This window comes from Agelaius tricolor, unplaced genomic scaffold, assembly GCF_023055355.1.
Source record: "Agelaius tricolor isolate 1412-34295 unplaced genomic scaffold, bAgeTri1.0.p SCAF_7, whole genome shotgun sequence".
Classification (NCBI taxonomy): domain Eukaryota; kingdom Metazoa; phylum Chordata; class Aves; order Passeriformes; family Icteridae; genus Agelaius; species Agelaius tricolor.
The window spans coordinates 15,272,438-15,288,560 of record NW_027269267.1 but is presented as its reverse complement, the minus strand read 5'-3'; the positions used below and the strand labels follow the sequence as shown (position 1 = coordinate 15,288,560).

The 16,123-nt window shown below is 39.8% G+C and overlaps 1 protein-coding gene across 6 annotated transcripts in view; it reads left to right on the top strand.

Annotated features, from left to right (window-relative positions):
- The window catches only part of CNKSR2 (connector enhancer of kinase suppressor of Ras 2), a 207,743-nt gene that overhangs the window by 23,956 nt on the left and 167,664 nt on the right, over nt 1-16,123 (top strand). For all 6 annotated transcript variants that reach the window (XM_071430403.1, XM_071430405.1, XM_071430402.1 and 3 more), the window contains exon 2: nt 12,655-12,818. In XM_071430403.1, coding sequence (XP_071286504.1) covers nt 12,655-12,818 — 164 coding nt within the window. The remainder of the gene's footprint in view (nt 1-12,654; nt 12,819-16,123) is intronic.

Below are 16,123 nucleotides of genomic sequence, written 5' to 3'. Positions count from 1 at the left end.
TTTTGTTTTTGTTTTGTTTTACTTTCTTTTTTTTTTCTCCTTTTATCTAATAAGCTGAGGCCACAATAGACTAGAGCTGCAGTTGAAGCTCAACATTGTTTGTTTCCCATGCCTTCCACGTGCCTTGGGGCAGGACTGTTTGTCAGTGCAGCCAAGGGAAATGCAGGAGAGCATCACTGTACCTTGTACTGCCTTCTGGAGGGCTCTGTACCAGTAGAGCTCTCAGTGGCAGCATGTTTTCTGTGATGTTCCTGACCTCTTTCTGCATGAATTGCTTGGGAGGGTGAGTGTGGTGTGCATCTTCCACCTCCCCACAGACAGTTGTCAGTGTTGCCTGAAAGAGTGGAAAGTGTGGGAATTTCAAGTTAGGATTTCCCAGCATTAGGCCTCTGGATGGGTTTAGTAAATGTTTGTGTATATATCTGCATTATAAAATGTTAATAGCACTAAATGACAGCATTTTGCACAAATGTATTTAGTGTGTAACACTATTATTTATTGAATTACCTAATCCTGTCTTTGGGAAGGAAGTTTAGGGATTCATACCATTAATTTAGTGCTATGCAGTTAATAGTTAAAAATAAATTGTTATTATTTTTGTGTGTGCACATGTTACTTTCCATGTGAATGTTCATTTCACTTTCCTGGGAATGTAACATTGACAGGACTTGAAAGAGACTAATATGTCACTGTAGATTAATTCAGTCTTTGAAGGGTCTAATTCCTAGTTACAGCTTTTTGCTCATATGGATAAATGGTACAAGCAAGTGATTATGTAAAATGAGAAACTAACTAAAGTGTAGTTTACTTGTCACTTCAACAGATCTTCTTTTATTTTTATGTATTTACAACCTCAGCAAAACTGACAATATTATTTTGGAAAGTATATTGCTAAATAAAAACAAAACCCAACTGATATATTTTGCCATGATCCAGTTTTGTGGTTTGCATTTCCACTTTACAAGCTTGCAGTCCATGTTGTAGATTTTACATGATGGAATGTATTCTTCACTTCTAATGAGCGAGAGGAAGAGTGGGGAAGAGCACACATGTAAAGTTATCCTTGCCTATTCTCTTATGTAAAGCTCTCTGCTTTGGATATAGTTTGAGGCAGATTGTGTTAGCCTAGAAGCTTAAAACTAAAATGTTTTTACTTCTTAACATATCTGTGCATATGTAATAAAGCTGTACTTACAGGGCTGGTTTTTAAAGTAATTTGAACATATTCTGTCCAGATATGGTTGATGTCATTAGGGTTCTCTCTTAATTCTGAAATCCTTCCTGAGAGGAGGCAGATAGAGCCAATGAACGCTGGATAATTTTGCTGATCATAGAAGGAAAATCAAATATAAGGGGAGGAAGAGTAATTTGAAGCATGGACGAAGTAATTGTATAAGCACTCCCAACCAAACTTAGCATCTTGTCCCCTGTTGTTCTAGAGAGAGGTTCAATGTAAGTGTAGCAAAACTATGGAATTGCTCCCGTTGCAAAAGAAATTGGTTTGCTTTTAACCATGCTGCTGGGCTGTATCAAAACCACAGACCCTCTGTGAAGACATGACCAAATAAATCTTGAAGCCTTATTTAAACCATTAGCAGATTTCTCCAGTGGGTGGGAGACTGTAAAGTACAGAGGTAGAGGAAAGCTTTAACAACTGTTGTATTATTTCTTCGGGGACACAGTGTTCCAGCTTGTGCCAAAAGGATGCCTTCTGGTATAATGAATTATTGGCAGCAAAGCTGGTTTTCATGGTGAAAAACTCTAATAAAGACTGTGGAGGGGTTATCTGACTATTTTGCATAATAGCATACATTAGCCCATGTGAGGGAGGAGGAAGAGGAGGCCCCTTCGTGTACAACAACAGTGTGTTTCAGGTGGCTGCTCCAGAGCACGCTGTAAAAATGCAAACATGGGAAAGCATTTGAAAGAACAACCAGTACTTATTTACTTACTTGGCTAATGTCAGGGGTGTGCTTGGCTTACAGAAACATCTTTTGACTGTCTAACATATTATTGTTGTTTATTCTCTTTAATATATGATTCATTTTTATTTTCCAGAGGTGTGGGATGGTTACTGAGACATTGTATATGAAGTGATGAATATTAGAATTATAGCTTTCCCTTTCTTGTTCAAGACACTCCTACACATATCGAAGTATTTGACCAGTTGTTTTAAGTTACAGATGTTTCTTTGTCATGTGCAGGGGGATGCTCAGCTTTTTCTGCCCACAACTCTAAAACCATCCCAAGTCTCACACTGTGCTGAGTTGTGCGAACTCATTCTAAAGAGTTTTGAGCCTGGGAAATGCATGGGCGTTGTGAGAAGAAAAAAGGAATGGGAGGGAGTTCACTCAGAGTTTGAAGAAACTTTCTCTCCTGTCCTGCCTGGTGCACGCTTGCACATTTAATGGCTTTGCACTTTCTATAGTTGTATGGTGTGAGGCACAGCTGCAAATAATCATGGGAGACAGTGAAAAGCTATGGAAAATTAAGGCTTTCATATCTTAAGTCCTGAGGGTGTGTTTCAGACTTAGCCCCTTCTAAACTGTTGAAGAAGCCAATACCACACCTATTTAGACAAAGCCTGCCATCCTCAGGGAATATGGTGGTTACATTTCAATGCTTACAGTATTGGATAATTTGATAGTTTGTCTTTGCTACTTGGCGCAAAATTGTTTGGGGGCAGGTGCTGCACGAGTGCAGTTGTGCTCAGAGATGTGCAGTTGTAGCCCAGGGCTGGGACAGATGGAGGGCTGGTTTGCTTTGGTGCTTTCCTGCTCTTGCACTGCTATGTTGGTGGTGTGCTTGAGCCTGGTGGTACTCCCTTCAGCCTATTTTAATGCCATCAGTGCTCATTGCTTGCCAGAAAGATGTGTTGGAGAAGTAACAAAAACACGTGCTGTTATTAGATGGACAGTTGTTTTTCCTGTGTAAACCAGTGGTTTAGCCTCTTTGTGTGCTGGTACCAGAATATTGTGTGTTTGGGCATAAGCTGTGTTTTAATCTTAAGAAGTTGCTTTGTTCTAGCCCCCAGAAATTCTGAAGTCAGAAGGACACTGCTGAGAGAAATTTTTTATTGTGCTCATTCATATATTGCTTTGTACTGTATGAGGATCCAATTAGTAATAAAGGTACTCCTTATAGTTGGATGTGTAATAGCAAATTTGTAGGAAGCATCAAATCCCTACAGTGGTAGTGATGCAGACAGCTGTTGTACAAGGAATCATTTTAGAGAAGAAAAATAGTAACATTTGAAATTTTAACATTTAATGAAACAGAAATCTAATAGGTGTTAGTTAATGGTATTTAGATCCCTAATTTTATAGTGGTGGTTGAAAAATCCCTATATGCTAAGATAGGTGCAGTGTATTCTAGTTTATTTGTGATAATTGGAGCAGAAACATGGTACTTTGAGGAAGAAGTTATTGATTGTATCCAAGGAGATTTCCCTTTCCTGAGGTACTCTGCACACTAGAGTACATGTGAAAAAGGGGGAAAATGATTGTGAGAATATGAAAACTGCAGTGTGAAACAGAGTAGAAATGAAAGTAGCTGTTGAGGGATTTGCCTTTATTAGCTAGCCAGCGTGAATTTCTTGGGAAAAGAGAAGTATATTGAGCTTCTTGGGTCAGGGCCATGTCTCCTTGTATGTTACTTTGTTCAGTCTCTAGCATTGTGGGACCCTGAATAAGGCTAGACTGACTGGATTCTTAAAAATCATAAGCCTGGATCATAACAATATATTATTACGTGTAAAGTGCCAATGTCACTTTTGCCTCTTGATTTTGCAAAGCTTTGATGGTACATACCTGTTGTCAGTTCTGCTCCAAAAATCATAAGGGCATAGACTTAACTAAGAAAAAATAATGTAATTTCCTCTTTGAAATTTTAGGAGAGTATTTCATTCAGTCTTTATAGTCTTATAATCTTAATGCTTGGATAACTTTTTGGAGAACTCCTGGTTTTGGATCAGATATTTCTGAAATGCTTCTCCTATTGGGCTGAACTTCTAACCCTGAACTTAAAAAGCTGTCATTTTATACATTTTACTATAAAAGTGAATGCACACTTTCTCATCCCAGCCCCAATGGGACTGCCTCCTCGGCCCCTGCAGTTGAGTGTTGTGATTATCAAGAGTAAGTGAATGTGTTCCTTTCATTTTGCTTCATTTGAGGGATTCCTGATATTTAATGATGCTGTGGGTTGTTTGGCTCCTCTCCTTTCCACTGTCAGAGATTTCTGCTGCCATTATCAGCTACACAAACTTTTCAGCACACTTCAGCAATTCTCATGTGTAAAGGCCACAGCTGTAGTTGAACAATGTGTTCATTGTAATCCATTAATAAAAGTCCTAAATATAACAATAATTATAACCCCTTACATTGAGAACAATATTGATAATCAGGGATACTAATCCTTGAATTTCATAGAAATGAAGCTCGACACTGGTTGTTGCAGTGTTATCCATGTTTTAAGGTTTAAAAGACTTTGCAAAACTAGTGTGTGGTTGTGTAAAGATTTGGCTTAGCTATACAGATAGGCATAATGGAAGCAAAATGTACCCAGAGAAATACAAATGATTACATTTATGGACAGCTAAACAGAATGCTGTGGATATTATTCTTGTAATTAACGAGTCCAGCTTGCCATAATAAGCTCTGATTATAAGTAGTCTAAACTGATTTTATTAAAATAAGCCCTGTTGTACACATCACCCAGTTTGGTCTTGTGTGTCTTTAAGTCATGCTTATAATTAGTTCTACATGTACATTTTTGGTTTCTCTTGTCTCTTTTTGTTTTCTTTTTTCAATAGAACACTTTTAAATTGATCAGTGTGAAGTTCTTTGTATAGTAGAGCTTTTGATGAACCATGTGCGATCCACAAAGTCTTGATATTTCTCTAACTTTCTGATGAACAAAATTGCCATATATTGCAAACATGGTCATACAATTAATATATCCAGGTCTTATATGAGGGCAATTCCAAAAAGAGAACGCACCTGTAGGCATAGAAATAGCGGATCCTTCACAGCTGGATTCCTTGAGCAGGATTTAATTTCTAATTGCAGAATTCATAGTGACTTGAGATAGTACATCTTTCATCTCAGGCTTCTGCTTTGATCCATTGTTGTCACAGACACTCTTTGACTCCCAGGTTTTTGCCCAGTGTAATGCCATCTCCTTGTTTGCATGTAGCTTTCCATTTACCAACCACAGGTCTTTCTCCTGACAAGGACCTTAAGAACAAGTCAAGAGAGGCTGAATTTTAATTATGTTGCTGCTTTTCATGTTCACATCTCTCTTTTGCATTCTTCATTTTACAAATTTAACATGCTTTTCTAGACATAGTAGTATATACCCAGTGGATATAAAGTGGGTTTTTTAATTGTGTTTCTCTTTCATTATCTAAAATAGTAGTTTTTAGTTAGCAGTACCTTTCAGCTACTGTTTTGACTGAACATTTGAAAATTCTTTGTAAAAATACATTTAAACTAAACTGCACATAGAAAACATGTAATCTTATACTATATTCTATGAATATACGTTATGCTTGAAGGAATAATTATTTGGATCTTCTTGGTAATTTTTAATGTTTCTCTTTAATGCTTTTGGAATTTTATTTTACTCTGCTGTGTCATAGGGAGAGAAGGGGATGAGAAACAGAATAATTTTACAGAGTGAAGAACAGATATATTCTGCAGTTAGAGGGCTTTCACCTGAAATTACAGATAAACAGTGCACAAACTGATTGTCCAGCTCTTTTGCAAGTACTGCTGTAATCCAGGCATTTGGCAATTCTGTTTTTCATTAATTCAGTACCCATTCCTTAATCTGCCTGCAATTAATGTGCTGGGTTTTTTTTTTTCCAGTTTCAAATGCATCATAATGGTTTTTCAGTCTGTACTGAAAGCTGCTTCTGGTGGTTCATGGAACATCCTTCCTCAGTGCTCCTCTGGGATGGGGCATTACTTTTTTGCAGCTATCGTGTTCACAGTAGGCATTTGCCATCCACGGCACTTAAAACGTTCTGTTCTTTGCACTGTCTTCTGGCACTAATAACTGTGACATCTGCTTGTCACATATGAAGCCCAGGAGGTGCTGAAGACCCTGAAGCAGTGAGCATCCCTTCCGTGGGCAGAGGAAAATTATCTTTGCCTCTCAGGTGGGAGGCGGCTGGCTTGGCTTGCCCCTGCTTTCTGTGCTGACATTAGGACTGAGGGGCACGGAGAGTTTCCAAATGCCCATCTCCCATGTACAGATTGTGGGGAAAACTGGCATTTCCTGGTCTTGCCTCTCATCTTTTGGTTTTGGGGAGAAAATGTGAGTGGGGATAATTGCTTGCTGTGGCCTGCCAGCAGTGTCTGTGCCCAGGAACAGCTCTCTTGGTGCAAGGGGAAGACAGAGTAGTTTTCTGCTTGGTTGCCTTGCTCTTTGGCATAACTAAAGCTTCTACTTTTGTACAAATAAAGTGAATAGACTAATAGCCTTTCAGCCCTGGTTTAGTAAAGCCTAGGTGCAAATGCATATGTCATAGAAAATTTTTTAACTTACCAGGAACTTGGCTGAATATTGAAGTTTGAAACATATGTAGACGGATGTGCAGTCTCAAAGATTGACAGTCCTTAAGAATACTTGGCTTAAATTTAATGGTGAGCAGGGATAAAACAACTGTAACTTTTGAGAGGTCACTTCTATCATACTAATTTAGGTAAAAGCATTGCAAATAATGGTTTGCAATATGAAAAGGCATTGGGATAGTGCTGCATATATGTACACCCAGTTTATATTAAATTCTAGCTTAATTTTCTTTTTCACAGCTTGGTAAATTCTGTGTTGCAGTCCATTGCTTGAATTTGTATTTGTTAAGGTATAAAAGCTGTTGGAGTTCAGGTACTCCTTCTGTTCAGATTGAAAGATAAATTTGTTTGCCTTATATTTAAAGAAAAAAGAAAAGCCCTAGACATTTCATTTTGTTTCTGGTTTGTTTGGGTTTTTTTTTAGTAAAGCTGTGTGCCATTCCTTCCCATGCAAAATTATTTCACGTATTATTTGTATGTTACTGCTTTTCAGTAAGTGCTGTGTTTAAAGCACAAGGACTTGCTCAGGGAGATTGTCAGTTTGTGTCCTCCCTCTGATATACCAGGAGAGTAGAAAAATGTACTCCCTTGTCAATGTTTCATGTATGATAATTAAACCTGTAATGTTCATGATCTTTTCCTTAACTCAAAGTGAAAAGGTGGCTGATAAGGACAGAAGGTCTGTTATTTTCACTGTAGTTTCCCAATCTTGAAGAAAAAATTATTTTACTGCCAGTTTGGGGAAGAATATTCTACCTAGTTGCCTCTGTTTTTAGAACTATATCTGAGCAGCTGATTTTATTCAGCCATAGAAAGAGACTATTTTAATATTTTTTAGTCTCTTAGAGGCAGGAGAAAACACTGGACTGCTTGCAGAGGAGGAGCAGACTGAGATCAGAACCTCAAATATATTTCATGGAGAGGCTCTTTTGAGTTTCAGTTACCAGAGATGTGCATAATGTGCTGTGGCACTGAATTACAGGGCAGTTTGTTGGTTAGCTTTTTTCAAAAGATGACCTGTTACACACATCAAAATAAGACAATTCCTCAGAATGATCATGAAGTTATTAGTTAGGAGACTGTAACCATGGAGGATTTCTCTGGAGGGTTGTACTGGATCTTGCAGTCTTATTCCAGAAAATCATATGAATAAGAAAATAAAATTAAACCTTTCTTGATCACTTTCTATAATGCTCTTGTAATAAAAGGAATTAATTACATAGAAATCTGTCTGATTTGCATCTGTGAACTGTTAAAAATTGTTAATAGTTTGATGAACTCTGAATAAGCCCATGCAAGGTAGAGCTCAATGACAGAGTTGGGGAAAAAAAAACCAGCTCCAGTATGTTCCACTTGCAAGAGAAACTTTTCCAGATAAGTTTTTTTTTTTTTTTTTTGTATTTAAAACATTGAGTCTTCTGTACAGTTTCTGGTATTTCTGTATTTAATCCCACAAGAGAGGTAGAGCTTGCTTGAGATTAAATGTAGAGTGGTTCCTTTTCTGACAATGCCTAGAATGGTCCATCTGTGCACACCACACGTCAGGTATACACCAGCTAACAAAGATGGGCAGTGTTTTAACATCTTCATTGAACTTGTAGGCATGAATCGAATGGGCCAGGTACTGAGTGATTATGGGTCCTGGACAGCATTCAGACTCCATGGTTGATAAGCTCAGGTGAAAAGCTTGTGGTGCAGGGTAGTTAAAATCATTGGAGGACTGTGTTATTGCTAGACCCCCTCAAGACCAGGGATCTTTCAAGGAAGAAAAGGTTATAGTGTATAGTTTCCTTTAAAGAGTAGGTTTAAAAGGAAGAGGACTATCATCATACAGTTTAAGAGGATGACTGTCGTGCTTTACCTCTCTTTCTACTAAAACCCCTGTGCCTTTACATATACTCAAAAAAAAACTTGCAGTTATTTTGGGTGAGGAACAGAGTTGTTGAATATAAGACTATTACTTGTGTACTGACACCACAAAATCTGATTTTTATATACTCTGGGGCCTTACACATCCAGAACATAATCATGAACCTGGCTTTTGGACTGAGGCCACTTCTTGAAATATCCAGGAGTGCTGGATGCACTGCAATCTTAATCTCACCCATGGCCGGGAACAGGGAGCAGTGCATCAAACAGAATTATTTGCTGGAATTGCTGTGGTATGAGGGTTGGGTGACATCCTCTCATATGACAGAGGGGAAGAAGCAGAGCAGCCCTTGACAGCTAGAAAAATTGCTGGCTACATTGAGGTTGGGTGGAGTTTGGACTTGCAGAAAATTAGGAGAAGACAGTACTCTTTAGATATTATTTTCATTTAGCTTCCTCTCCAAGCACCTGGTGTTTTTTGGTACATCTTGTCCTGTCCCAAGTTAATGGTATCATCAGCTGGGAATGTTCATTCCCTGCAGCTCCCCTCCTGTTGATTTGAAGGCAGCAGTGGCTGTCTGGATGTGTTGTGGCTTTGGGGGCAAAAGGTGTGGGAGAGGAATGCTGGCCTTTTTGTATTATTATTATCATCATCATCATTGTCATCATCATCATCATCTGTGCACAGTTTTGTTTACAAAAAGAAGAGTTGTTCTTTAATTTAGAAATAAAATGACAGAAATAAATTACTTTAAAAGGATGTTTAGGGAATAAGGAGCCGTATTTGTCGCAAGCTTTTCTGAAAACGTCATCCAGTATATGGTTAAATTATTTTGTTGTTTCCTGGCTGTAATTTTTATGAAATTGGTGAGTCAAACAATTGTCAGTAATATTTTTGTTCTCTTAAACTTTTTTCTCACCCTGTAGGCACTACATGCATCCATCTAGATTACATCTGAATGACAAAAATACTTAGGTAGCAGGAGGAGGAAGAGTAATGCCTTTACGTAGAATTTTCTGTCAGTAACTGTTTATTAAGTGCATCTGTCATGTCTTATTCTGGATTTGTGTTGCTAGTGCCTTAACTGGTAATTCATTTTTTGATACCTGATGACGTTAATTATTTAATGTTATTCTCATTCAGCAGTCTATGTAGGTTTTAAGTTCAGGAAGAGCAGAAGTACACTGAGTCCCTCATCCAGATCATCAGTATTTTAAAATGGACTGGCCTCAACAGAGAACCCTGAGGAGCATCACTTTTGACCAGCCACCAGCTGGATTAAGTCCATTCACCACCACTCCCAGAGCCCAGTCATCCAGCCAGTTTTATACCCAGCCAAGAGTACACCCATCCAAGCCATGAATTGCCAGTTTTTCCAGGAAAATGCTGTGGGAGATGATGTCAGAGACTCTTCTGAAGTCTATATAGGCAAATACCACAGCTTTTTCCTCATTTACTAGGGGGGTCACCCTGTCACAGAAGGAGCTCAGATTGGTCAAACAGAACATGTCTTTTCTAAATCCATGCTGGTTGGGCCTGATCTCCCAGTTGTCCTGTATGTGCTGTGTGATGGCACTCAGGAAGAGCTGCTCCATGACCTTTCCTGGCATGAGTTCAGACTGAAAGAATTATGGTTGCCCAGATCCTCCTTCCAGCACTTCCTGGAGTTGGACATCACATTTGCTGACCTGCCGTCAGCTGGAACCTCTCCAGTTAGCCAGGACTGCTGGTATTTGGTGTAAAGTGGCTCAGTGAACACTTGCACTAGCTCCTTCAGTACCTTTGGGTGGATCCCATCCAACCCCACCGACTTCTTTGTGTTTAAGTAATAGGTCACTGACCATTTTCTCTTGGGTTATGGAGGCTTCATTCTGCTCCCCATCCCTGTCTTCTAGCTCAGGGGGCTGGGCCCCTGGAGAACAACTGGTCTTGTTACTCAAGGCTGAGGCAGAGAAGAAAAAGTACCTTAGTCTTTTCTTCATTCTTCCCTACTGTGTTTCCCCCACGTCTAGTAAAGTGGAAGATTCTTTGTGGCTGTCCTTTGGTTGTTAATGTATTTACAGAAACACTTATTTTTTCTTTTATGGCACTGGCCCAATTAAGTTCTAGTTGGGCTTTGGTATTTCTGATTTTCTCCCTGTATAGCCTCATGATATCCCTGTAGTCCTCCTGAGTTTCCTGCCCCTTCTGCAAAAGTTATAAACTCTCTTTTTTTCCCTGAGTTCCAGTCAAAGCTCTCTGTTCGGCCAGGCTGGTCGTCTTTCCTGACAGCTCAATTTTCACCCTGTCACAGAATCACAGAATATTCTGGGTTGGAAGGGACCCACAAGGATTATTGAGTCCAGCTCTTGAGAGAATGGTCTGTACAAGGATCAACACCCCCCCCCCCTCCCCAGCTTTAGCACCATGCTCTGACCAGCTAGCTGATCTTAGCAGCTGCCTATGGAGGGAGCCTCTCCTGCCCTCTTAAGATTTCTTTCCTATAGAATGGCTTGAACAACTTTTTGATTGGAAAGGGCAGTGAAATGAAGGCAATAGCTTCAAGTGCTTGATTAACCTAGACCTTGAAGTAGCTATGTTTTGGAGGCAGAAAATCAGGCAGCAGGCTCTGGAAGGACATGGTTGAAGTCTGCTGGAACTGGGGACTTTGTCCTGTATCTTGAGACTGGAGCACTTCTTTTGCAGTGCGTGGTTTAGTTTCAGTGTGTGAATTCTAGAGGTTAAAGTCCTATGAATGTTGTGTTGGTGTAGCATGGAGAGAGTGTGAGTGACTCCTGCCCACGGGCTGAGCCAGGAACCAGAGGCTGGCCTGCTACTGGGGCATCCCTGCCTGCAGTACCAACATGTTCCTCATGTGAGTCTCTTCTGAGGTGTGGCTACACCCTGAAAGGCACGAATGAGAACCAAAAATGCAACAGAACTGGTTTCACAGAAGCTTTATGTTGTATACCGGGGCTCTTAGAATATAACTGGGGCTCAGCAGTCAGATCAATCTTTTATCTTCCATGTATCTTCAGATTTTTCAGACATTTTGATTAGCAAGTAAGAACGTTCTTGATTTCTTCCAGTCTAATGAGCAGATGTCTTTTCACTATTAGGGATTGTTTGAAGACATTTTTCAGAAAGGTTGTATCTCTCAAGAAATTAATGCATTTAGAGCTTTGTCAAGTTCTGTTGCTTTTAGCAGTCATGTTGATCCATTGGAAATGTTCAGACAGGAATGTTAAATGGACCACCAAATACCTGAGAGTCTTACTTATCCCCTTGGTACATGAGTGCACATGCTGCAGAGCTTCCCCATACTGCCTGGCTCTAATGGGAAAGATTGATGGGCCAGAGATTCATGATGGATTCTCTCACAATCTGCAGAGCTCTTTGCTCCAGATGAATGTGTGGCCAGCTGCATGCGATTGACTCATAATCAAACTGAAAAGGCAGAATATGGATGCCCCCCAAAGCAGGACCTGTACAATGCTGCCATGTCCTGAGCAAATGTGGTGCGTGACTTTCAGCCATGTTTTTTGGCACAATGGGCCTGTTTCTGCTCCCTGATTACTCTGTTCTGAAAAGTGCGGCTAGGTCTTGATTTGAGTGGTTTTTCATGCTCAGTTGTGTACTGTCATTCCTTGCAGGTCTTTTTGTGGTACATTGAGCTGGGTCTGCTGCTGAGTTGGGGCCCAGTTTTTGCATTTGCACTGCTACTGCCTTTCTTGTTCTCTAGAGCTCTTTGCAGCTTGTTTTCGAGGCTGGCATGATCTGTGAACTTTCAGGTGACTCAGCAATACATGAGGGACCTTGGAGAGGGAGAGGCACTTTGGTGTGGCACTGCCACTTTGTGTTTGACTGTGTGTTCCATTGTTCCCTTTTCTCCTCTCCCCTTCCAGATGTGATGGAGGCATGCCTAGCATACCTGTTATGAGGGGCTGCTGGATTGACATTCATAGCACAGTAAACTACAAGACTTCAGGGCTTTGTTCAGGGTTCAGGAGCAGTTGGTATTGTCCACAGGTATATAACCCATAGCTGCTGTACTCTTCAGATCTTAAGGTTCTTGGGTAACATAAAGTTTTTTTTAATGTTAAAATACTTCTCTTAAAGATAGGGCAAGAATCCTCTTCTGCCTCGATTTTTGGCCAGTTTTATTTCCTACTAGGGTACAAAATGTTGCTAACTTTTGTCTTCTCTCCTTCTGTCCTTTTGCTGCAGGTCTTGATGATTGCCTGCAGCAATATATAAAGAACTTTGAGAGAGAGAAGATTAGTGGTGACCAGCTATTACGAATTACTCATCAGGAACTGGAAGATCTTGGAGTCACACGAATTGGCCATCAGGAGCTTATCTTGGAAGCAGTAGACTTGCTCTGTGCACTGGTAAACGTCTTGGGGCAAATGGGGAGGGGTGAACAGTGTTCACATATTCACACTTCCTGTACTCAAACTGTTAATCCTAAAGACTTATCTAAGCAGCTCAAAAAACTCCTGATTTGTAATGTGTGAACAGTTTAGCATTTTAAACCAGGGGCAGGATAAAGGGAAAAACCTATTGATAGAGTGATGTTTGTTAAATAAACTCATATCAGAGATTTAGGGCTTGCATGTCTGTCTTTATAGAATAAAAGTTTATCTGAAATCACAGAGAAACTAGACTCTGTTTGGTTTGGAATGCAAAATAGTTATATATGTGAACGGAGTAATTGAGTGTTGGTTGCCCTTTACAAACAAAATGTTCTGATATTTAACCATGTCATTCTTCACTGGTCCTTTCATGCAAATTATGTTTTAGATGATTTTTTGAGCCTGATGAAACAGAGCTGCTTGTATTTCACAGTTGAAAGGATTAAATACTGAAGTAATTATCTTATGTATAAATAGTATATAAATTTTTGATGGGGCATAGGGAAGGATTTTGGTAATGGTCTTTTCAGTCAGGTCGTGTCGTGCATAACTAGGATTATCTGCTCAGTGAGGGGTGTGGTGCTGACTTCACCCTCCTTATGAACTTCTAGTGTGTGTCTGTAAAGATTAGTGGTAGATTGGGCACACAGCATTCTCCATTGTAGAAAGGATTGTGAATAGCTCCGTTAAGATGTACTTCACTGCCTAAGGTGCTGTTTTGTGGGTTTTTAGTACATGCTATTCTTCAAGCCTCAGAAGGAGCTTTTAAGAAAGCTGAATCCTGGGAGAGGCAATCAAAGACGGTAGGCTGAAAGGCTCTTCAGAAGGGTTTGTTGGTTCTCCATATGCAGCAGCTTTTCTGAATACCCTGTTGTTACATTTTTGGGGTATTGTGAAGTGTAATGAAAAGGAAAGAGTGAAAAAAAATAAAACATACCCAAAAAAAGTTAAAAAAAGGAGAAAGCTTTTTCATACAGGAAAACATTTGGTTTTAAACACTGGTTATCTTCTGTAGAATACAGTTTCTAGTAGTATTGCAGTGTGAGTCAGTGCAATAAGTTAACTCATCAATTTGTTTTTTAAATAAGGAAGTTGCAATCTTAAAAAAATGCTACTGATATAGAAGTGGACATAAAGAGTTATTCACAAAGTACTTTTCTTATCGGAGAGTGCAAAAGAAAACAAGAAAGTAAATACTTCAGTTAACTGAGAAAGATAAAGTCTAAGTTAGGGGGAGCACCAATGACTGTTTTTCCCAGTCACACAGGGAAACAGATTGTGGCTCTTTGAAAAATAAATTACTGTTAGGGGAAAAAACCCCTTGTTTATTAGATGAAATTTCTTTTTTCTTTGGTATGTAATTACAGATATAATCTTCAGACAAACAAACACAACTTGTCTTTGTAGCTCCTTTATCTTAGGCAAAAGTATATGGAACTAAGTTGAATATAAAATAAGGAATTTCTAGGAAAGGCTAATACTGCATCTTAAATGCATGCAAAAAGACTCTCTGTTCCTGGTTCTTGTTGCACATACAGTATTGTCTGCTTTTCTGAGTTTGTCTTGGAGAAAATTGCTAAGACATAGTGGCATGAGCTCAGATCACAGCTTCTAATTTAAGATGAGGTTTTTGCAGTCTCACAATTGGCTCCCGATGGCTCCTCAGGGATACAAAATGTTATTGTTATATTGATTTTAGTGGACTTAATTTGAATTTATTGTTTACCAATCAGATAAACCTCTTAGAAAATTTAATTCAGAGGCAATCCATTTGGCTGGACTGGTCCTATACTTACAGGCTTTTCTTTTCTTATTGCATCTGTGCGTGTCTATCCTGGAGAGGGCTTGTCTTTTCTTCTGATTTGACTTTAATTTTAGCTGTATTGTTTAGAAGAACATTCAGCTCACCAATAGAGGATAACTGCTAATTCAGATAGTTGCTATGCATTTTTTTTTAAATTATCTGATTTTTTTCTTTGTTTGTTTGATAGGAGTTTGACAGAGATTTCATGGTAGAACTTAGCATGAGTTGCAAATACATGATCCAAATGAGTTAACATCTCTTTGGATGCTGGAGAATATGGATGGTATGATGGGCTATCAATAGTAAAGTTAATTATGCCTTGCAAGCTTAACCCCAGATTGATTTAAAAGTAAATATTAAAAAATTAAAGGATTGTTACTTCTACTTCTTCCCCCTTTCTCTCTGGGTTAGTGAGTGACCACCTAAACAGTTTTTGGCATTGAGAACAACTGAGGGGACAGAACCTCTCCCATTGTTCATTTTTGTTCCACTCTGCAGGAGAGAGTTTTCCAACGCAGAGTTGCTGTCACTTAGGAAAGTTTCTGCAATGGTGACTGCTGATGTGCTTTATTCCTGCCACCCCTTCCCAATATTTTTTGGGGGTAAACTTCTGCTTGCAGTTCCCTGGCAGCTGTGGATAGGGCAAACAGCAAACCAGCTGCTTGTGTTGCATGCCTATAATTCACAGAGCTGCATTTTCTTACCAGGGGAAGGTGGAGAGCCTGAACAAGCATATCTGGCTGGTATGGAGAGTGCAGGGGACACGCCAGTGGGGGCTGTTGGACTGTGCTAAACACACAAACTGCCACAGTAAGAGTTGGGAGCCAGTTATGATTGATAACACATCCTATTTAAAGGATGTTCTGTATGGGTTTCTGACAGAAGGTGGGTGGGTGGCTGGCTGTGGTCTCTCACATTATTTGCCTCCTGTCATCAGCACTTGCAACAAATGGATCCTCCAGTGTTTGTGAGCTGATCAGAGGACAAATGGTGGCCTGTGCTATCCATCTTTAGTAGAGTCTCTCTTGGCTGCCAGCCTGCCATACTGTGCTCTTGACAGCAGAACAAGCATTCAGGGGGTGATATTCACAGGTTTTCTTTTCCTGTGGTGTTTCGGGGAAGGAGGAATAAAGTTTTTGCCCAGCTGCTAGTGCTGTTATAGGTCATGCTTGCTGGTAATGGTGGGGGTGTACATCCTGCATACCTTCGCTGGAGCTGAACGTGCTCTGGGACTGGGCAGGCAGTCTAACAAAGGCCTTCCCTCTCTCCTTCAGACTGGGAAGGTGGGAGCATGTTCAATAGATTATCATGCCTTGGTGCAGCTTTCTGTTTTACAAAATCCATATGTCAGAAAGGGCACAATAAAGGAAATGTTCTCTGTGCTTAGAAGAAATAAGTAGTGATCTCTGTGATGGTATTTTGTTGCTGCTAAGAGTTTGTCACATGTTGTTCAAGGTGAGAAAGCTTGAGAAGCCAC